The following is a 24427-nucleotide window of genomic DNA, read 5'->3' on the forward strand; positions in this document are numbered from 1 at the left end:
CGTCTACGTGATTACTCTGCTATTCACAATAAAGTGCCTGGCAGAGAGTTCAATGACCCAGCTTCATGCTGTCGCTTTACCGTTCCACTCTCGAACGGCACGCGGGAAAAACGAGCATTTAAATTTTTCCGTGCGAGCCCTGATTTCTCTTATTTTATCATGATAATCATTTCTCCCTATGTAGGTGGGTGCCAACAGAATGTTTTCGCGATCGGAGGAGAAAACTGGTGATTGAAATTTCATGAGAAGATCCCGTCGAAACGAACAATGCGTATGTTATAATGATTGCCACTCTAATTGATGTGTCATGTCTGTGACACTATCTCCCCTATTTCGCGATAATACAAAACGAGGTGCCAGTCTTTGTACTTTTTCGATGTCATCCGTCAGTCCCACCTGATGCGGATCCCACACCGCACAGCAGTAATCCAGAATAGGGCGGACAAGCGTGGTGTAAGCAGTCTCTTTGGTAGACCTGTTGCACCTTCCAAGTGTTCTGCCAATGAATCGCAGTCTATGGTTTGCTCTACCCACAATATTATCTATGTGATCGTTCCAAATTAGGTTGTTTACAATTGTAATTCCTAAGTATTTAGTTGAATTTACAGCCCTCAGATTTGTGTGACTTATCGCATAATCGAAATTTAGCTGATTTCTTTTAGCACTCATGTGAATAACTCGCACTTTTCTTCATTCAGGGTCAAAAAATGGTTCAAATGGCTCTCAGGACTATGGGACTCAACATATGAGGTCATCAGTCCCCTATAACTTAGAACTACTTAAGCCTAACTAACCTAAAGACGTCACACACATCCATGCCCGAGGCAGGTTTCGAACCTGCGACCGTAGCGGTCGTGCGGTTCCAGACTGAAGCGCCTGCAACCGCTCGGCCACACCGGCCGGCTATTCATGGTCAATTGCCACTTTCGCACCATACAGATATCTTATCTAAATCATTTTGCAAGTCGTTTTGATCATCTGATGACTTTACAAGACGGTAAATGACAGCATCATCTGCAAGCAATCTAAGACGGCTACTCAGATTGTCTCCTATGTCGTTAATATAGATTAGGAACAATAGAGGGCCTATAACACTTGCTTGGGGGACGCCGGATATTACTTCTGTTTTAGTCGATGGCTTTCCGTCTATTACTACGAACTGTGACGTTTCTGACAGGAAACTACCTTGAACCAGCGATGGCTGTCGAGCAGTGATACTACCACACAATCGACACTACATTTGACCATTTCTAGTTCAATATAAAATTTTCCTACAAACTTTCAGCCTGTGTATATACATTTCACATGAGGATTTTGGCCGCGCGGGATTAGCCGAGCGGTCTAGGACGCTGCAGTCATGGACTGTGCGGCTCGTCCTGGCGGAGGTTCGAGTCCTCCCTCGGGCATTGGTGTGTGTGTTTGTCCTTAGTATAATTTAGGTTACGTAGTGTGTAAGCTTAGGGACTGATGACATTAGCAGTTGAGTCTCATGAGATTTCACACACCTGAACATTTTTTTGAGAATTTTGAAATCAATAAAACGTTTAGCACAGATTCCAAGAGGGGGAAGGGCTCACACCCCGCCTCTCTCCCTAGCATTCCGGAAGCCTATGATATCAATTTCAACAACCATCATTGCCGCAAAGTTATCGAAACAGCCGCCATTATGCTGTGTTTGCGACTGGGGATTCCCCAGGTGGCGACCCTGCGCTGGGGACTGCCCCCAGGGCGGTAGTGCAGGACGGCTGGCCGTGTTGCAGGTGCTGGTGGAGAACGGCTCGCTGTGGCCGGGCTGCGCGGACGGCAGCGCGCGCCACGCGTCCAGCGGTGACGCGGTGTACGTGGTGTGTGCGCCGTACGGCTCGTCCTTCCCGACGTCGACGCGCCTCGTCTACCAGCTGTGGGGGGCGACAGGCGCGGGGCCCGGCGCCATACGCGCGCTGGGGCAGCTGCAGCTCGACGCCGCCTTCGAGGAGCCGGCCGGCGCCAACATCTGGATGGACGAGACGCGCACCGTGCTACAGGTCACTACAGTACTCACGTATGCCAGTGCCTGGCACATCCCTACCAGAAATGGGCGGTATTTAATGTCGCTGTTCAAATAATATTGTTACTGACGCGTACCTACTGGGCAGATAGAGGAGCGGAAATGTCAAATGTTCTGTCAGTTTTCCGAAAAACTCGTTTCCAGTGTTATTGTGTTCTCGGTACTCTGTCATATGTCCCTAGACTTGTATCAAGTGCAAAACTGTGGAGACAATGTTTCAGTCATACATAACTATAGGGGTGATGAATGTTTTTATACCTACCCACTCACTTTAGTGTATCAGTTAGAAGCAACATTTTCTAGCCTCCACTGAGTTCACAGTAATGGTGATTTTCGCTGAGGTGACAAAAGCATAGTTTAGGAATATACACATATACATATATACATATATACACATATACACATATACATATATACACATATACAGTATCGCGTACACAAGATATAAAAGGGAAGTACATTGCCAGAGATGTCATTTGTACTCAGGAGATTCATGTGAAAAGGTTTCCGACGTGATTATCGCCATACGATGGGAACCAACAGACTTTGAACGCGGAATGGTAGTTGGAGCTAGACGCATGGGACTTTCCATTTCAGAAATCGTTACGGAATTCAATATTCCGAGATTCACAGTGTCAAGAGTGTGCCAAGAATGCCAAATTTCAGGCATTTCCTCTCACCACGGACAACGCAGTAGCCGACGGCCTTCACTTAACGATCGATATCGGCTGCCTTTGCATACACTTACCAGTGCTAACAGACAAGTATATCTGTTAGCAGTAAAATTTTGCAACCACCCGCTGCTTCTACAGTAATTGTGGTTTATAATGTATGGAAGCAACACTGCTTAATAAGATTAAGCAGAGTTACGGCAAGTTAAGTTATACAATAATAATTACGGAGATGCTGAGACACAGAGAGGCAAAACAAAAAGACTGTCACAAATAAGCTTTCAGCCAGCAATGCCTTCATCAAACATAGACAACAGACGTACACACACATTCACACAAACGCAACACACACACATGGCTTCAGTCTCTGGCCACTGAAGTAATTATCCTCCCAACCTTTTACAAAAACAAATCTCCCATGTCGTATCTTTCTAGTCTCCCACCATGTCCCAAAGTCTTACCGTCTGGCCACAGAGGAGCATTCCCCTCATAGCTCAGTACCACCCAGGACTGGAGCAACTGAATTACATTCTCTGCCAGGTTTTCGACTACCTCTCGTTGTGCCCTGAAATGAAAACTGTCCTGCTTCATCCCTCCCACGGTAGTATTCTGCTGTCCACTGAAACTACACAATATACTCTTCCATCCCTAAACAACCCTTGTTCCCAATCCCTTACCTCATGGCTCATATCACTGTAATCGACCTAGATGCAAGACCAGTCCCATACATCCTCCCACCACCACCTACTCCAGTCCAGTCACAAATATTATCTATCGGAACAAAGGCAGGGCTACCTGTGAAACCAGTCATGTGATCTACGGAGAAACCACTGTGCTGCATTCTATGTGCACATGACGACCACATGAATGGCCACCGACAAACTGTGGCCAAGAAGCAAGTGGACCACCCTGTTGCTGAACACACTGCCAAACATGATATCCCTCATCTCAATGACTGGTTCACAGCCTGTGCCAAATGGATCCTTCCCACTAACACCAGGTTTTCTGAATTGCACGGGTGGGAACTTTCCCTGCAGTATATCTTATGTTCCCGAAACCTCCCTGGCCTCAACTTTCGTTAGTCATTTTTTTTCTCATCCAGCCCCTTCCCTCTTCTCATTCCAGCACTACAGGGCCATCATTACACCACTGCACACAGTCTTTTTACTTCTCTCCTCTTCCACCTCTCCTCTGCCCTCTGTCTAGCCCCCCGATTGCACATAGCTGTCCTATGCTCTCTCCACTCCATCTCTTCACTGTCCCCCACCCCTACCCTACTATCGCTCCCCCTTCCCGCCCCAGCCTCCTCCTTACCCCCACCCAGTCCTGCTGCTCACTGTGTGGCTTCAGTTGCCAGCGACTGCAGGCATGTGTGTGCGATTTGTGTTTGCATGTGTGTGTGTGGAGGGGGGGGGGGTGCGTGTATCTGTCATCTATTTCTGATTAAGGTCTTGCTGGCTGAAAGCTTATTTGTGACAATCTTTTTGTTGTGCCTAGCTGCGACTCAGCATCTCTGCTACATGGCGACTGGCAAATTTTCGTTTCATAATATTGTTACATTCCATCCTGGATTTTCCATTTTTTGTTTAGTTGCTTATTTGATATTTATGGTGTCGTTTCGCAAAATTTGCCAGAGTAAATCCTCAAAAACAAGTTACAGTAGTTAAATTTATCTTTTCGATTATACTCTGCATACATGGAAGCATGGAATCTTGTGAAATTGCATTTAGCTACTTAAATTAACTATTAATTAGATATTTGAGGCAGAAGCTACGAAACAAAAGACTGGATATGTGGCTCAGTTTCTGTAGAGAACAAACAAAGATCTTGTCTTTTGGAAATATTAGGTTTATTTCTTTGGTCTTACTATGCAAGCACTAAAGCTTGATTTCACAAGATATGTATGAGGTAGGGATAGGTATCAATAAACTGAACATCGTTTTCCACATATTTAATATAAAACAGGCATTGTATATTTTGCGATAGGGCTTTATACCCACAACTATCGAATATTTGTTTGCTTTCCTCATCATATCCGATTTGTATCAGGTTCTTCCGTATTTCGGGTTAAAAGAAATTTCATCCATTCATACACGTTCAGTTTAAAAGTACCTTCAAATCGTTTTTCCATATACAGTTTAAATTAGTTGAAGTGGCCACGGAGCTGTCACTGTCTTATGGAGTTACATATACTTGTAGTATCTATTTGAACAGTATTTCCTCCCGTAAAGTATTCAATCAAAATAATGGACATATACCAACAACAAAGTATTTTTTTCTGCAATGCTATCTTGTCTAGTTGTATGAAAATTGAACAGTTTTGAAGAACACATACGAGGTTTTCTTTTTTTAGTATTAACTGCGATTTCTTAAATTCGTCACTTTACTGTGCTCTCTTATGTAGTCAACGTTCTTCAAATTTCAGGTATATCATGATGCATTAGTGTTGAGATATTACACAAAAAAGATGCATCATGAAGAATTACCCGAATGAGCTGGAAATTGGTAGATATGATGTGCAGACATACAGATGTCTAGAATTTCAAAAATATTTTATGATTTATTTAAGGGAAAAAACTTCACAAACTGAACAGGTCAATAATGTGTCGTTCGACCTCTGGCCGTTTTGCAAGCACTTATTCGGCTTCAATAAATTGCTAGAGTTGTTGGATGGCCTCCTGAGGTATATGGTGCCAAATTCTGTCCTACTGGCGCGTTAGATCAGCAATATCAGAATGTGGTTGGAGGGACCTGCCCATAATGCTCCAAATGTTCACAATTGGGAGGAGATTCATTCGACGACGTTGCTGGCGGGCACAAAGAAAAGCAGTAGAAACTCTGGCAGTGTGCGGACGGGTATTATCTTGCTGAAATGCTAGCCCAGGATGGCTTGCTTTCCACAAAAAGCAACAAAACACCGTCGATCTACCGCTTTGCTCTAAGGGTGCCTGCTATAAAGTGAAATGGTGCACCAGACCATCATTGCTGGTTGTTGGTCCGTATAGCGGCGACAGTCTGGTTGGTATCCCACCACTGTGCAGGGCCTTTCCAGACTCGTCTTCGCAGGTCTGCGTGACTCAGTCCGAAGTAGAACTGTCCTGCCCCATTCAATGAGATAGCAGGTCGAAGACGTGTCTGGAGACAAAAATACGCATTTTGTTGAAGTTGTAAATACGGATTTAAAATACCTTCAATAATTACAAAGCAACTACGGGTAATATGGTCGTACGAGTGAATGCTTTAATAACTATAGAAGATGTAAAATATTTCAAGACAATAATAATAATAATAATAATAATAATAATAATAATAATAATAATAATAAGTGAAGTACATCAGTACTTAGTAAATCGTGTATACATAAAGTCCAAGAAATTTGATTAGTCCGAAAATTTGAGGACAACTTACATCATGTGTTGAGTTTAAAAACTGTAACATCAACATATTTAGCAACATCATAATTTATACGACGTGAAGTCAGAGTATTGCAGTCACCTTTATCAGAATTACACTTAGTACTACTAGTGGGAACATATGTCTGAAGTTATGTGACCGTCTAAATGTGGGGAATGCTTTATGTTTCAGCGGTTACATTCCACGTTCTGGAAGTAAGTCTTCGTGGCATTTTCTTTTCTTTCCCTTACTTAGTTTCCTGTGGCTTTCCGGTTTCACCCTGGACTAACAAACATGTCGCGTTTGTTGTTGATGGCTGGCACGGTGAGACTGGGAACGTCCACCTTTCCCGGATTCGAAAGGTCCGCAGCCTATCCACGTCATCTTGTCGTCACATAAGCAACTGAAAATTATTGTGTGGTAAATAAACAATTCATAAAAGAATGAAATTTTTGAGCAATTTTCGTGCGTATTCAGAACTTGGTCTTAGATTTTCAGGTTTGTAACGTTTCCGAAGTTATGGAGAATTTAATGTTATGATTCATGCTTTAGTAATATTAATTCATATAGGGCGTTTGGGTTACAGTTGTATGATTAAAAATCATGATCGCTTGTCCTCTTGCATCACTGGAATAAAAGTTACTTTTCGAAACAGTCGTTTAATTGAATTTTAATGTTGCACAACTGATTCTGTTATTATTGATGCAGTTTTTGAATTAGCCAAATGAGTAGGTCGTGAAGGAAACCTATAATTTAATAAATTTAATGAAAGTCTTTAGTCTCGAAATTCATCGTAGCAGAATATGGAATGAGGAATGAAACTGGCTTCAAGATTGGAGATACGGATTTCTGTAAGAAATGTTGAGCTATTGTTACAAAAACTTCTTACGTGTGAGAAAAAAAAAATGGAATTCACTTGACATAAATTTAGATTAGGGTCAAAGAGTTTACTGTTAGGTGCTGCAATCAGCTTAGTTACGATAATAATTAATTGATTATGAATTTTTAACTCAGACTGACTCGTTCCGTATTCCATTGTTTTAAGAGCTAATTTTTTCCGATTGACGATTGTACCTTCACGCTGAGGTTTTGATAAGTTATTGCCAGGTAGGACACATGCAACAAATACGGAAACGCACATCACTTTCATAAATGACATTTCACTCACTTATCCGGAAAACCTTAATCGGAACTGACAATGGGCGTCAAAGCCCAAGCTCTTTTTATGTTTGGTTCTTTGTTTCTTTCTTTGCAACTGAGTGATGGAGCTACGTGTCGCCGTTGACTTTGATGTAAGAGGTTTTCAAACTGGGCGACATTGCCAGAAGTGGAATAGCGAGTACAGGTAGATAAAGTTTGGGGAAGTTGAAATCAACATTAAAGGCAACTGGCGTAACGTGAGACCATCAATTGCGACCACTGACACGAATCGTTACTTACTGGTCGTGATGATTTCTCTGACAGATGATATGCAAATCGTGAGATTGTTGTAGGCCTACAAAACAATGGTCATACGGAAAGCTTGGAGTGTCGGGAAAGTGTGTGCGCACTTGATAGTTAATACCTGACTTGAGAGAGAATGACACAAGTGAAGTGATGCGACTGCAGCGATCGACAACAGTTTTTCCGGTTTGTTGACGGAAGACAAAACATAGGTCTACAGGGTAGGCCTGATGTCCTTGCAATTGTCACTATCTATTTTCCATAAGCTGTAGACTTACAAATTTTGGTTTTTGAGAAATGAAAGAAAAAAAATCACGAAGTTTTCGTTTCGATGTCAATAAACTTCAACATGTGCGTCGTTTGTTTCTAGAAGAATGTCTAATCGATATTCCATTTCACGCCATACGTTTACTAACTTTCCTTCTGTAAGGCCGGAAACAGCATCTGTTATCCTTCTTAATGTACTTGTCCTTTACGAAGCCCCACAAAAAGGAATCTAAAGGCGCCCATGTCTGGTAGTCTTGTTGGCCAGACAGAGGGACCATGATGCCCAATACACTTGTCAGGATATTTTTAACTAATAAAATTTATAATATGGGATCCTCAGTGCGGTGGTGTACCATATCAACCATCTTGACGGAAAATCACATCAGGCTACAAGTCTCTTAGTTGCGGTTCCACAAACTCTACTAGTATATCCGGACAGACGTTAGCTGCTACTGATTTTTTGACAAAAAAGGAAGAGCCAGTGACTGTGCTGTGCATTAAAACGCACCACACGTTCATTTCAGGGGAATTCCTAACTTGATCTAAGGCAACATGTGGATTTTCCGAACCTCATAGCCTCGAACTGTGCTTGTTAGGTTTTCCTGATATGTGGAAAATAGCCTCATCTGAAAAACTAATTCGTTGAAGGCATTCATTGCTGGTGTCGATTCGTGCTAATATCTCAGTCAGAAAAGCTGCCCGACGAGTTCTGTCATCGGGTTATTACGCGTGTCTTACCTGGACTTACATACATGCAGGTGCAATCTGTTGTGTTGAATTCATCGCACTGTGGTTCTAGGAATCCGCAATTCACGAGATGCGAGTCGTGTAGATTTGGGAGTGCTTGTGAGAACACCAGCTGCACAGCTCCGACATTACGTTCGTTGACTGAAGGCTGCCATGCTCACGAAGGATCCAACATGCTACCGGTCTGTTTAAACTTCATATATCACACAACAATACTCATTGTACCAGGTGCTTCTCTTCCACATTGTCTTCGAAAATTTCGCTGTACATTAATCCGTGTTTTTGTCTCGTGATACCATAGAACACACTGTGCCTTCTTCTTACGTGACGCCATTTTACAACAACAGCGATTGTAATGCTCTCTTCTCTGTTTCTACCTGGTATACAAACAAACTTGATTTGTTCTTTCATTTGTCATTAATCACAAATTCGTATGTTCTATAGTTTTTGTAAAGTAAATATTGATAATTGTATAAAGGCTTAGGCCAACCCTGCATATTTTACTGTGAATGTAGTGAGTGAATTCAACCCAAGCATCCCTGGTAGCAGGAAAATGTTTTCCTGCTATAGGTCCTTAGTGACTGATGATTTGCGTTGTTACAAATAAACATTTGTTTAAAATCTTAATTTTCCTTCAGTGTCATTTCTTTGTGGTGACTAGTTTTGGACAATCGCGTCGATTTGAAAATCATGACCTACAAAGGATTTTATGGTGTTAACAAATAAAAGATAACAATTTACCTCCATGAGCGTGCGTACAAGTCGAACGTTACATACAGTATGACAAACTTTTTGTATTAACGTTTTACATCTATTCAGTACCTGTTTTTACGTATCTTAGACGTTAGTAATTCTTTCCAATAGAATGCAGCAAACTGAAGCGCTGTGCTATCCTAGTCACAAAAATGGTTCAAATGGCTCTGAGCACTATGGGACTTAACATCTGAGGTCATCAGTCCCTTAGAACTTAGAACTACTTAAATCTAACTAACCTAAGGACATCACACACAACCATGCCCGAGGCAGGATTCGAACCTGCGACCGTAGCGGTCGCGCGGCTCCAGACTGAAGCGCCTAGAACCGCTCGGCCATTCCGACCGGCTATCCTAGTCACACTTCAGTTCGATGCATTCGACAGGAAATAGTTGATATTGTATGCTCGTATGAGGTTTATAATGTTGTATCTAATGGTTAATGGTAAGGAGTAATGCATGTTTCGTTACTCACATATACATTGATGGAAGCTGTATGATTACACCTACCTCTAAACTACGTACAAGCCTATATTGCACAAATGTAAAAGTAATAAGGGTTTGTAATACTTTATGTAACGTTCGACTTGTATGTACACTCATGGAGATAATTTGTAATTTTGCCATGTTTACACCATAAAATCTTTTGTAGGCTATGGTCTGAAAATGGATGCGATTGTCAGAAAATAGTCACCACAAAGAAATGCATATTATCGCCGCTGTGACGGAAACTGAAAGAAAATATTTTAATAACCCAAGTTGCTGGTCCTATAGTTTATCTGTAAGTGAGAACTCCGTAGGGCGGCACTGTAAAGAAACGTGGCAAAACAATAAGAAATAACAAATAACATTTGTTACGAGTTTATTAAAAAATGGTACTTAACTTTGGTACAACTGGATGTATGTCCTAAACCTAACACAATGAAATCTCTTAACTGTTGTATTTTGGTAATCTAGGATATTGCCAGTATGACTGAATGTAATATTTAGTCAACAGCGTACTGTACTCAGTGAGATGCAATCAGTGACCTAGACTCACTGAACTAAACTGTCTAGCTGCTGGTTCCGAATCTTCTGAGCGTCCACAGCATGTGGTGTTTTGGTGGCTCTTTGTTGAAAAATTTCCGTGTCCGCCGATACAAGGCGGAAGAAATATAGTCTACGGTTGGCAGCTTTCGATATTGGCTGCGAATGGACCTCAGACACGCCATGCTAGCGGCTGTCTCTGTGTGCTGGTGGCCTCTAACGGCGTTTGTTATGTACCTGTTGCCAGGTAAACAATATAAACTACGGGAAAAAAAATTAGCACATCCTTTTAGAGGTTTCCAATTCACTCAAGATTTATTGAGATTTATTGTTGCAGCGGTGTATGTGGAGTATATGAAATGATTACATTTAAAGATCAATAGCACAAGCGGTTCTGAGGTACCAGGTAAAAACCCATGCTGAAACACCTATATTAGTACGCGGTCTAGCCTACACAGGTGGCATTGCAGGCGCTAACTCGGTCATCCAGTCAGTGGTACACGTGATGGATTCTGTCTCCTGATACGTTATGCTACACCTGTCCGGCCTATTCACGTAGTTATGTAAGAGATGTTGGTTAACATGTCGCATGTATCGCTCCTCGCCTCACCATATCCCACAAGTGCTTCAATGGATCCAAGTGCGGAGACAGTGCTGGCCAGGGAAGTTGACGGACGTCTTGCGGAGCACATTGAGTTTCACGGGCAGTGTATGGACGAGCATATCTGTTGGAACAACACATCACCTTCCTGTTGCAATAATGGCAAAAGAAACAAAAGAACGAGTCTAACAACATTCTGCACGTACCGAATGCTAGTTAGCTTACCCTCCAGAAACACCGTAAGGCCAAGGGAGAGGCCAGTATGTCTTGGACGAATGCAATGTACGAGACAGTGCTCATCAGGTCTATGTCATACGAGCAAACAACCATCACCTGCTTGGAAGCAGAATTTGCTTTCATCACTGAAGACTATGGCGCGTGAGTTCATCTTCCAAGTAATACTCTGACAGCACCAGTCGAGCACTGCACGTCGATGCTGTGGCCTGAGTGGCAGATGGGCTAGAGTTGTGCGTGTCCGTAGTCCGACTACGAATAGACTCTTCGAAACAGTTTGGTTGACAAGTCTGGGCTCAAATGTCCTCTTATACACTCCTGGAAATGGAAAAAAGAACGCATTGACACCGGTGTGTCAGACCCACCATACTTGCTCCGGACACTGCGAGAGGGCTGTACAAGCAATGATCACACGCACGGCACAGCGGACACACCAGGAACCGCGGTGTTGGCCGTCGTATAGCGCAGCATTTGTGCACCGCCGCCGTCACTGTCAGCCAGTTTGCCGTGGCATACGGAGCTCCATCGCAGTCTTTATCACTGGTAGCATGCCGCGACAGCGTGGACGTGAACCGTATGTGCAGTTGACGGACTTTGATCGAGGGCGTATAGTGGGCATGAGGGAGGCTGGGTGGACGTACCGCCGAATTGCTCAACACGTGGGGCGTGAGGTCTCCACAGTACATCGATGTTGTCGCCAGTGGTCGGCGGAAGGTGCACGTGCCCGTCGACCTGGGACCGGACCGCAGCGACGCACGGATGCACGCCAAGACCGTAGGATCCTACGCAGTGCCGTAGGGGACCGCACCGCCACTTCCCAGCAAATTAGGGACACTGTTGCTCCTGGGGTATCGGCGAGGACCATTCGCAACCGTCTCCATGAAGCTGGGCTACGGTCCCGCACACCGTTAGGCCGTCGTCCGCTCACGCCCCAACATCGTGCAGCCCGCCTTCAGTGGTGTCGCGACAGGCGTGAATAGAGGGACGAATGGAGACGTGTCGTCTTCAGCGATGAGAGTCGCTTCTGCCTTGGTGCCAATGATGGTCGTATGCGTGTTTGGCGCCGTGCAGGTGAGCGCCACAATCAGGACTGCATACGACCGAGGCACACAGGCCAACACCCGGCATCATGGTGTGGGGAACGATCTCCTACACTGGCCGTACACCACTGGTGATCGTCGAGGGGACACTGAATAGTGCACGGTACATCCAAACCGTCATCGAACCCATCGTTCTACCATTCCTAGACCGGCAAGGGAACTTGCTGTTCCAACAGGACAATGCACGTCCGCATGTATCCCGTGCCACCCAACGTGCTCTAGAAGGTGTAAGTCAACTACCCTGGCCAGCAAGATCTCCGGATCTGTCCCCCATTGAGCATGTTTGGGACTGGATGAAGCGTCGTCTCACGCGGTCTGCACGTCCAGCACGAACGCTGGTCCAACTGAGGCGCCAGGTGGAAATGGCATGGCAAGCCGTTCCACAGGACTACATCCAGCATCTCTACGATCGTCTCCATGGGAGAATAGCAGCGTGCATTGCTGCGAAAGGTGGATATACACTGTACTAGTGCCGACATTGTGCATGCTCTGTTGCCTGTGTCTATGTGCCTGTGGTTCTGTCAGTGTGATCATGTGATGTATCTGACCCCAGGAATGTGTCAATAAAGTTTCCCCTTCCTGGGACAATGAATTCACGGTGTTCTTATTTCAATTTCCAGGAGTGTACGTGGTATGGTTCAAATGGCTCTGAGCACTATGGGACTTAACATCAGAGGTCATCAGCCCCCTAGAATTTAGTACTTAAACCTAACTGACCTAAGGACATCACACACATCCATGCCCGAGGCAGGATTCGAACCTGCGACCGTAGCGGTCTCGCGGTTCCGGACTAAAGCGCCTAGAACCCCTCGGCCACTCCGGCCGGCTATCTGTACTATGATATCCCCCACTTACAATATACTCGTAGCATTACTGGCGGGCGTCTGTGCTGGACGTCCAGAACCTCGTGTACGAGTGTGAGAATGTTCACGTGACCACTGACACTAGCATCGTTGCCAACGGACGGAGCACATCCGACTTGTGTGGAACTTCCCCGAAAGGACCATTCCGCCACTCAGAAGGTGACAGTGTGACTGACCGCTTTGAACCTCATTCAATTGGTTGTGGGGAGCACGAGTGCATCTCCGTGGCATGATCGACTGCTTGCTTCAGACGCCTGCATCAGACTCAACCTTCTGGCTTTGAGCATTCCTTATTGAAGAGTATACGCAGGTGGCGGTCTGATCGCTATACTACCACTAGCCTGTCTGTTGGTGGACGACATTGAAACCGTTGTCGGTACTTCTAATACCTCCCCGGTGGCATATGTCGTCATCGGATCAAAATCGACGTCGCCTTTTGAAGTATACTGTCTTTCCGAGAGCTAAGTGATTTAAGAGACAGCGAACGCAACGGAAAATAGTAGGCACTCTAGAAAAATAGAAAGGAGAGATGATGATGAATGGATAGTTCCTTACTTTTTTGTACGTTGTGGTAGTTTCTAATCAGGGTCTCAGTTGTGAGAATCTGTGGTAGGTAGCGGGGAATGCCGGTAGACATGAGCTGGTCTGATTGTATCAGTAATCATGCACATCATGTTGCTGAGCGCCATAGACCGCGCGGCTGGAGCACATGTTATGACGCTTACAACGCCACCTACTGTTCTAATTTTCATTACTTTTTTGTTGTTATGCGTTTCCTTCTTCGTCACTCATATGATGAATAAATTTGACTTCATTTTGAACATTGGTTCTCTTTCTACAGACTTCGAAGCTGAAACGTTAATTATGGATATCCTGTACGTCTGAACGTGAAAGGCAAACTGCGTTCAGCTCGACATCAAATACGTGACAATGTTCATACTTTCTGCTGACATGGAAAGCTTCTTTTTTCACCGAGTTCTGAAGTGTCTTGTATAGGTCCAGAATATCTACGCTGCAGAGAATTGCCATTGCAGGTGTACCTATCAGGCTATCTACCTGTTTCGTTAACTAATATCTGTCAATGACATTCAGAATATGTGACGTCACACAGGCGTGTCTCTGGGGGTACAACATAACGCTCAGAATGTTTATTCCAATATTTACTCAATAGTATTTGGTGAGATGAAATCTATGTTGACAACCCGATGTAAGAGCATAGCCTGGGGTCTGACTGGTTGACAGTAGCGAACCGAACACATACCATGATGGTTTACTTATTTAAAAAGCAAAAAAGCCGTGTTTATATTGATGTGCAACGAAAATATGAAGCATAATTTACGCACTGCATTGAAGATCTCACCGAAATACGTCGTCTTTGTTACGATTTTTTGTACAGAACTATTGGACAGTTTAACGTCAGCAGGTAAAACTATTACCGGCTAAGGCCACATCGAGCCATCAGTTCACTACACGTGAAATGGGCAGACATTCAAAGATTATATGCCTGACTCACTTGCCCGCCGTTGTGGCCGATCGGTTCAAGGCGCTTCAGTCTGGAGCCGCGCGGCTGCTACGGTCGCAGGTTCGAATCCTGCCTCGGGCATGGATGTGTGTGATGTCCTTAGGTTAGTTAGATTTAAGTAGTTCTAAGTTCTAGGGGACTGATGACCTCAGATGTTAAGTCCCATAGTGCTCACAGCCATTTTACCCTAACTCACTCGATAGAAAAAAAGATCCAATTTCAGTATTGTACAACCATGAGTGTCCAATAATAGTAAACTGTTATCCTTTCACAACATTTTTACACAGGAACGGGGAACATGACACTTCCAAAATTAGTAAACTGTTTCCTTTATATCCTCCGTTTTACGTGGAAACGGAAAAAATGCCAGTATTGATGATACGCTGATGAAAAAAAAATCGCAACACCAAGAACGAGTTGTGCAATATAAACGAAAGTTGGTAGGCGTGTTTCTGCATCTGAAAGATGATGTCTGTTCAAATTTCGTGCCAGTCGGATTCGAACGGAGGTAGTACCGCTGCTATACGGATGCATATCACGTTTGCTTTAAATACACGTTGCAATGACCGTGAGTGTTCGTTACCTTGAAGAGTGGACGTGGTGAGTTGATTTCACCTAAGAATGCTTTTAAGGCGACAAAGACGCCATTGTCAACACCTCATTGATTTCCAACGACGTCGTGAAATAGGGCTGTGAGAATTTGAATGTTCCATCTCCTACACTGCAGAAAGACTTGGCAAGAATGTGGCCCCTGTACATGATTGCTAGAAGCTGTGGCCACAATAATGTACGGTCGCTAAAAGACCAGGCTCCGGACAGCCACGTGCCACTGCCGAAAGGGAAGACCATCGTGTTCACCGTATGGCTCTGTCGCATCATACTGGATGTAGACACCACAGTGACAGAACGAATTGTTACAAATCGGTTACTTGAAGGACAGCTCCCAGACAGGCGCCCTGTAGCGTGCATTCCACTGACCTCAAACCACCACCATTTGCGACTTCAGTGCTATCGGGCGAGAGCTAATTGGAGCGCAGTGGAGCTCTGTTGTGCTTTCTGATGGAAGCTGGTTCAGCCTCGGTGCCGGTTATGGCCGTGTGCTGGTTAGAACGTGCGGCCAGCTGAGGACCTGCTACCAATCTGCGTGCTAGACGCACTGGACATTCACGTGGAGTTTATGATCTGGGTCACAATTTCGTATGACAGCAGGAGCACTACAGTTGCTATCCCACGCACACTGACTGCAAATTTCTACGTGAATCTGGCGATTCACTGTATTGTGCTGTCATTTAAGAACAGCTTTCCACGGGTGTTTTCCAAAGGGGATAACGCACGCCCACTTACCACTGTTGTAACTAACATGCTCTGCAGAATGTCGACATACTGCCTTGGCCTGCTCGATCATCAGATCTGTCTCCAATCGAGCACATACGGGACATCATTGAACGACAATTCCAGCTTCATTCACAAACAGCATTAAACGTTCCCGTAGTGACCGACCAAGTGCAACAGACGTGAAATTCAAAATGGTTCAAATGGTTCTGAGCACTATGGGAACATCTGAGGTCATTAGTCCCCTAGAACTTAGAACTACTTAAACCTAACTAACCTAAGGACATCACACACATCCATGCCCGAGGCAGGATTCGAACCTGCGACTGTAGCGGTCGCGCGGTTCCAGACTGAAGTGCCTAGAACCGCTCGGCCACACCGGCCGGCGTGAAATTCCATCCCAAAAACTGATTTCCGGCACCAGAACAGAATGCATGTACGTTTGCAAGCTTGCATTCAACGCTCTGGCGGTTACACCAGTTATTAATGTCACATTTGCGATGGGCTAACTTGCGCTTACATTAACCTGTGATCATGCAATGTTAATCACTTAAATGTGTCACGTAGATAAATGTATTTCCATAATTTCATTACTCTACATTAATCATCTTTTGGTGTTGCAGTTCTCTTCCGAGAGTATGTTTGGCGAGATGAAGTGTATGGTGACAGTCTGATCTCAAGCGCAGTCTGAAGTCTGACTGACTTATAGTAAGAAACCGAGCAGATATCGTGTTGATTTACGTCATTACAAACAAACAATTCCGTATTTGGCGAATTTTGTACTTTGACTTGCGTACAACGAATATATCAGTGTAATTCATGCAATACATTAAAAATCTCACCAGAATGCGTTGTCCTTGCTACGATTTGTTCTTGCGAAAGGATCGGAAAATTTGGCGGCAGCAGGTGAAACTGTTATCAGTTGACACCACATGCAGGCGTCAGTTCTTTACACATGAAATGAACAATCATTTGTACATTATATGCTTACCTCAGCCTTGAGAAAAAAAGTCGAGATCCAGTTTCGGTATTATATAACCACCAGTGTCCAATATTAGTAAGCTGTTGTCTTCAGATTCACGACGTTTTTGCACAGGAATGTGGAAAATGACAATTCCTACATTAGCCCTTTCGCTGCTGTGGACATATATATACATCCTGCTGTAGCGTTGCCCACGTGCTGTAGAAGTATATACGCGTGCTGCTTTGGTTTTCCTACAGTGCTACCGACAGTATACAGACCTCCCGTTGTTGAGTGCTAATTACTTCTGTATCTCGGTGAATAAAAAAAATTCAAATATTTATCATACAACATAGGTCACTCACTACGTTCCATCATTTTCAAAATGTCTCATTTCGATATATTAAATTGTTTGTGACATATGACGGTTGTTATGACCATGTGATTCGTGAACAGCCACATCGTGCGCGTCCGTCCATCGGATATTAAACCCAATAACTCGAGAACGAATTTTAAATATACTTTCGATATATTACGTACATTTAATTTACTGCAGTGTATGAACTAAAATAAACCATACGCAAAGTTTACGCAATGCGTTTTTACCTCTGCAAAATGATGAAAGTTTCGCGCAATGTTTTATTTAATTTGATGCAGTGCAGTAAGTATGACGGACAGTGAAAAGAAATTCAGTTCTTTATCGAGTAGAGGTATCAAACTTAGGATGAATAAAAATCAATTTTTTTCACCTATCAGTTTTCAAAAAATCAGATGAAAAGTATTTCATGTCTACTGGAGCGTCGCCTCTTACACCCAAACCTCCAGATGTCATACAATCAAATCGGTACCAGACATTGATTGTCGATAGAGGATACACTAAAACTCGACCTAGTTCGTGCTACGTGCTGTCGTCCAGTAGAATCGGCGTAAACGTTAATTGAAAGTAATACCAGAACTACGGACCAAATCAAAAGCATAACTGTGACTAACTACATTATGTTGCTTCCGTGCGAAATTTGGTAGAGCGTTATGTTTTCGTATCAATAGCACCAGTTTCAAACCCTAATGGCGGTAAGTATTTTTACTATGTTATGCGTGAAAGTGTTATGTGGGAAAACGTGCTTATGACATGTGAAAGGGCTGTTTGAGGTTTACAAAAATCTTCTCTGGGCAGTCTACTTTCGCTTCGTTTCTTTGGAAGCAGTAAACCTGTAGAGTATATCTGTAGTTCCAGAGAACGAGCCAGTGACGAAACGCGCCGCTCTCCGTTGGATCTTCTCTATCTCCTTTATCAGCTCTACCTGATAGGGATCCCAGATTGAAGAAAAATACTCAAGAATCGGGAGAACATGTGGCTCACTTCCTTCGTGGAAGAGTTAAATTTCCTTAAGATTCTTCCGATGAATCTGAGTCTTGTGTCTGCTTTTTCCCATTATCTGTTTTATATGGTCATTCCACTTACGGTCGCTCTGGATAGCTACGCCTAGATATTTTACGGCAGACGCTGTCTCCAGCTGTTTGTCGTCAATAGTGTGGTTGTACAGAAGTGGGTTTCTTTTCCTATGTATGCGCAATATGTTACATTTATTTACTTTCATTATCAACTGCCATATTCTGCACCATTCATCAATTCTCTGCAGGTCGTTCTGCAAATTCGTACTACCTTCTGGCGTTGCTACTTCGGTATAAACAACTGCATCAGCTGCGAATAGCCTTAAAGAGCATCCGACGCTTTCTACTATATCATTTATATATATTGTGAACAGCAACGGTCCTATCACACTTCCCTGTGGTACTCCGTATATTACCTTTACATCTGTCGATTTAGTTCCATTAAGAACAATTGCACCACGCGTGCGGAAGTAATAGTAATAATGACAGTTAATAAGAAACAAAATAATAAGATCAATAATAAGTACATAACGTTCAACCAACGAAGCGAACGCAGAGAAGATTGCTGCAAACTCCGACAAGTACTTTTACATGTCTGGAAAATGTTCTCCCATATAACAGTTTCACGCGTAAACAGTTAAAAAAATTGTCATCAGTGGAATTTGACGGCTCTATCTTTTCACCCACACGAGGTCTACAATTCAGTCACTCACAGATAAGCTCTTCTTGTGCTCCGCAGCTCTGGTGATACTTTTAATTAGTGTTTACGCACGTTCTATTGGACGACAGCACATAGCGCGAACTAAGTGTGGGTTTTGGTTGATACTTTATCGACGTACAATGCTTAGTATCGATCTGAGTGTCTGACATCTGGAGGTTTGGGTGTTACCACACGGACCAGCATTTGGCGAGCAGCACAGCCGTAACAGAAGCCGTCCTCAGCGCGGAATGCAAGGAGCACCTCTGTAGAAGCGATACCGTTAGTAATCTGCTGCCTTCATATTCATGATATTTTTATATGGGAATGGAAAGGATGCCAATATTCATAAAATAAAAAAAAAACGATAATTCGCATTATTTTGCAGTGAACACATGGTGTGTCGTGCGGCGATCACTCTGTTTTTAAAATAATTGAAAAGCCACGATCGCTTCAATCGTTTATTAGACGACCGGTTTCAGCACTCTGAAGGCTCCATCATCAGATCTGTGAAGGTATAACATAACAGGTTTGAGGGAGGGCTTACATGAGTTAACTATATATATATATATATATATATATATCAAATTATTACAGAACCACATACCTGAAACGTGGATTAACATTTATAAAACCATATGGACATCATGGCATATGAGGCAGATCATCTGATAAAATCATTGTCAGAACCAATAAAAAATAATAAAAAACTGCTCGTTCTTTCCATAAAATATAAAACTGAAGTCACCAGATGAAACTACCACTGCTCGCCTAACAGCGGTCGGCATCATCACTGCCTTATTCCGCGCAGGCTTACCTGCTGTGATTCTAGTGGTTCACAACCGGCCACCAGATAGCACTGTCCAAGCAGCGCATACACAGTCCCACGGTATAACCACTCATTAATACTAAAACACAATTTTACTGTAACTGCTTGTCACATACCCATGCAAAGCCCACATTTGCGCATACATTTCCTGTACATACTGCAATCACTATAAAGTACGTCAATTACAAAGTAAAAGCATCTGAGGCACAGACATTATCCATTAGCGCCTTACAAAACTACATATTATAATTTACCTTTATTCATATAAGGACGTCAGGAATATGCACGCAGAAAACTGTTCATAACGCGACTTAGGTATAATGTGACGAGCGATTAAAACCTGTATGCTGGGCTTTACCTGTCTAGGCACTATGGTCTTAGGTATTGTAAGCGCTAAAAAAGAACATATTCCCTTGCTATAAAGTCTCTCACCATCTATATTTGGATAGGGTGGATAGCAACGTGCGGCTGTTTGCTGATGATGCTTTGGTGTACAGGAAGGTGTCGTCGTTGAGTGACTGTAGGAGGATACAAGATGACTTGGACAGGATTTGTGATTGATGTAAAGAATGGCAGCTAACTCTAAATATAGATAAATGTAAATTAATGCAGATGAATAGGAAAAAGAATCCTGTAATGTTTGAATACTCCATTAGTAGTGTAGCGCTTGACACAGTCACGTCGATTAAATATTTGGGCGTAACATTGCAGAGCGATATGAAGTGGGACAAGCATGTATGGCAGTTGTGGGGAAGGCGGATAGTCGTCTTCGGTTCATTGGTAGAATTTTGGGAAGGTGTGGTTCGTCTGTAAAGGAGACCGCTTATAAAGCACTAATACGACCTATTCTTGAGTACTGCTCGAACGTTTGGGATCCCTATCAGGTCGGATTGAGGGAGGACATAGAAGCAATTCAGAGGCGAGCTACTAGATTTGTTACTGATAGGTTTGATCATCACGCGAGTGTTCCGGAAATGCTTCAGGAACTCGGGTGGGAGACTCTAGAGGAAAGGAGGCGTTCTTTTCGTGAATCGCTACAGTTTTACTGCCGCCAACTTACATTTCGCGGAAAGACCACAAAAATAAGATAAGAGGGATTAGGGCTTGTACAGAGGCATATAGGCAGTCATTTTTCCCTCGTTCTGCTTGGGAGTGGAACAGGGAGAGAAGATGCTAGTTGTGGTACGAGGTACCCTCCGCCACGCACCGTATGGTGGATTGCGGAGTATGTATGTAGATGTAGATGTAGATGTAGATGTAGATATACATTCTTTGTGAACAAGGTACGAATAAACTACGAAAATCTGCATAGGCACATGGAATTAAGGAATGCCAGGTCAGAAGCAAACCGAAGGGCACAAGAACAGAGGGAAAATGATATGCGGACCAAGATGCACAGTGACTCCACGTACGCTCCCATCGGCATTGCACTCGTTTCGTCCATGGGCCTCACCGAATGGAGAATAATGACAAACTATATTACTATGATACCAAAACCTGAACGCTTAGGGGTTTTGGCACCTTCAGAGTGCTGAAACCGGTCATCTAATAAACTACTGAAGCGATCGTGGCTAGTCAATTAATTTAAATTTCGCATTATGTTTGTAAAAACCGCCGATTTCGGGTTGTTTGTCGTGTTAGCGTTTACACGAAATTTTCAGGTTCCCACATACGACTAATCTGCATTTGTTGCAGCACAGGCCTCGAAGCATCAAGTGTGTTGGTGTGGTTTGTCTCTGCGCTGCAGCAGGAATCTCAAAACTGGACTATAGCTGCGGAAGTCGAACACGCGCCAGAACAAATGGACGTGGCCAGCCCATAGAGGGCTCCGCCTCCGCGGCGGCTATTCCGCGCAGCGGCTCTCGCGCAGCGAGGGCGCCACTGCTGAGCCACGTGCAGACAGCGGCCAATAGCCGCTCCCTCCGGTTTCGTACATAAGGACCCGCTCTGCCCTAGTCCAGTCATTCTGGTACTCGCTCTGGATTGCGTCTCTATCTCGGCAGTACTGCGTTCTGGTCGTTGCTCGTTGCTCGTTGTTGACATTTGCCTGGCTCTGGTTCCGAGTGGATTTACTGTTAGTGTTTGGTGTTGTGATTTCTACAAGCCTCCGTTGTTTATCTCTTCCTTGTTGTGTCGGTCGTTGTCGGTTGTCGTTGGTCTGTCGTCTGACTCGTCCTTGTCTTTACCCGGTGGTGCGCGCGCCACCGTCGGCGGCTTCCCCGCCTGGCGGCTCCGATCCCGCAGCCCAAGGCGTTCCCGTGGTTGGTTTTGGCTACTACAATAACGTGCTCTCAACGTCTGCTCCCGTGCTGATGGCGGGTGGGGTGTGTTGCAGGCGGGGGAGATCGGCGGCTCGCGGACGCTGCTGCTGGTGGCGTACAAGGACACAGTACACCTCTGGCTGAGGGAGCGCGCCGGCGGCTTCTGGCCCGTCGAGCTCAAGTGGCAGGGCGCCGCCTATAAGTGGTTCCGCTCCTTCAGCTCACCACTCTACCACTTCAGCATCATGGGACACCCCTGGGTCATGCCCAACCCCAGGGATGTGAGTACACCAGCCGCCATGTGGGGCGAATCTGGTCTTTTTCTTCTTTCTTTATTGTTTTTTTACACCTAATATAGGTAGGCCAGCAGCGGCATACTACGCAGCTCTTCGGCCACAGATAATACTAATGATACAAAAGAAGACAATGGCAGAACAGACACGGTGGATATACAAACGTAGACATACAAAATTAAAACACACGGAGCCGTTCACGGGCGCAGTGTCCAAAATAAAAACGTTCAGAAGCGTGGACACGCACAGAGACGACAGAGATGAAACACGCATATGTTGGAACACAAACAATGAAACACTGGAACACGACCACGACGGCACACACAAACACTAGTCGATGATCGCCGGCGCGCGAAAGTTCACTAGTCTGGGGACCTGCCAAAAAGGGGCGGAAAGGTGGGGGAGGATGGAGAGGGGAGGCTGTAGATGCCAGTGGCGGGAGAGATGGGAGGGGGAGCCTGGGGGGAGGAAGGAGGAAGGAAGGGAGAGGGGAGAGAGGGTGCCTGTGAGAAAAAAACACAAGGTGTGGTAGAGGAGGATCAAAGTTGGTAGGAAGGGTAGACGGAGGGTAATTGGTGGAGGCCACCTTGGGTGAGGGTATACAGAGTGGAGAGATGGAGAGCAGGTGAGATGTGGGAATGTAGGCACGGCAGCAGGCGGGGGTGGGAGAGGATGGGAGAGACAAGTGGGTGAGGGGGGATCAAGATTGCGGGAGGTGTAGAGGTTCCGTATCTATTTGAGGAAAAGGAGGGGGTGTGGTAACGGGATGTTGTCATATAGGATCCGCGTGGGGGAGGTGAGATGGATGTGGTAGGTGAGTCGGAGTGCATGGCGTTCTAGGTTTGAAGGGATTTGTAAAAGGTAGGAGGGGCCGAGATCCAGGTGGGATGAGCGTAGCAGAGGATAGGGCGGATAAGGTGGTGGAGGGGTCCAGACCCCTTGTGCGGGCAGAAAGGAGCTTGAGGAGACGGAGTCGGGAGTGTGCCTTGGATTGTCCAGAGATGGGGGGCTCCTGGAGAGGCGACGGTCAAGGGTGACGCCAAGGTAGTTAAGGGTGGGAGTGAGGGCGATAGGACGGCCATAAATGGTGAGATAGAAGTCGAGGAGACGGAAGGAAGGGGTGGTTTTACCTACAATGATCGCCTGGGTCTTGGGAATCAGGTCCACTGGCTTGTCATGTGTTCCTCGGAGACCCTGAGGAACTCTCGGGAACACGATGGTCTGAACCGGATTCACACATGAAACGAAAGTGTCGCCACAGCAAGTCGCACACTGCAACTGCAATGAAGTTGCATGTGTGAACGCCTAGTGGCGTAACTTAAGATACACAACTTCTGTCATGCCACAAAAAGCTCAGCTAGGTTGTACTTTGTTATGCCACTTTCCTTCCAGCACTGCTCCCTGGTGGCTGTTGTTGTGGAGTAATTTCTGCAGTACTCCATTCAACTTCAGTTTGTTTTCATTTTAGTTCCAAAAAACATAAAAACTGGGGTCAGCGGGTACACTATCGCAGCTTAGGGAACTCTTTTAAAAAATAAAAAAAACATGACAAACCTACGTTTAATTTTCTGTCGCAGTTCGTGCGCGTGTCTCTGTGGGTGGGAGTGGGGTGTGTGTATGTGCGTGTGCGCACAGTATTTGCAAACTAATAATACAGGTCTATCCCAAAATCAGGAAAGATTTTTGGATGAATAAATAAATAAAACTTAGAGAAAGCTTTTGACAACGTTGACTGGAATACTCTCCTTCAAATTCTAAAGGTGGCAGCGGTAAAATACAGGGAACGAAAGGCTATTTACAATTTGTACAGAAACCAGATGGCAGTTATAAGAGTCGAGGGGCATGAAAGGGAAGCAGTGCTTGGGAAAGGAGTGAGACAGGGTTGTAGCCTCTCCCCGATGTTATTCAATCTGTATAATGAGCAAGCAGTAAAGGAAACAAAAGAAAAATTCGGAGTAGGTATTAAAATCCGTGGAGAAGAAATAAAAACTTTGAG

The 24427-nt window shown here is 44.6% G+C and overlaps 1 protein-coding gene across 1 annotated transcript in view; it reads left to right on the top strand.

Moving 5' to 3' along the window:
* The window catches only part of LOC126419534 (uncharacterized), a 373659-nt gene that overhangs the window by 328053 nt on the left and 21179 nt on the right, over nucleotides 1-24427 (top strand). Inside the window, exons 7-8 of the mRNA XM_050086723.1 lie at nucleotides 1761-2024; nucleotides 22213-22419. Of these exons, the coding sequence (XP_049942680.1) occupies nucleotides 1761-2024; nucleotides 22213-22419 (471 nt within the window). The remainder of the gene's footprint in view (nucleotides 1-1760; nucleotides 2025-22212; nucleotides 22420-24427) is intronic.

This window comes from Schistocerca serialis, chromosome 9 (assembly GCF_023864345.2).
Source record: "Schistocerca serialis cubense isolate TAMUIC-IGC-003099 chromosome 9, iqSchSeri2.2, whole genome shotgun sequence".
NCBI lineage: Eukaryota > Metazoa > Arthropoda > Insecta > Orthoptera > Acrididae > Schistocerca > Schistocerca serialis.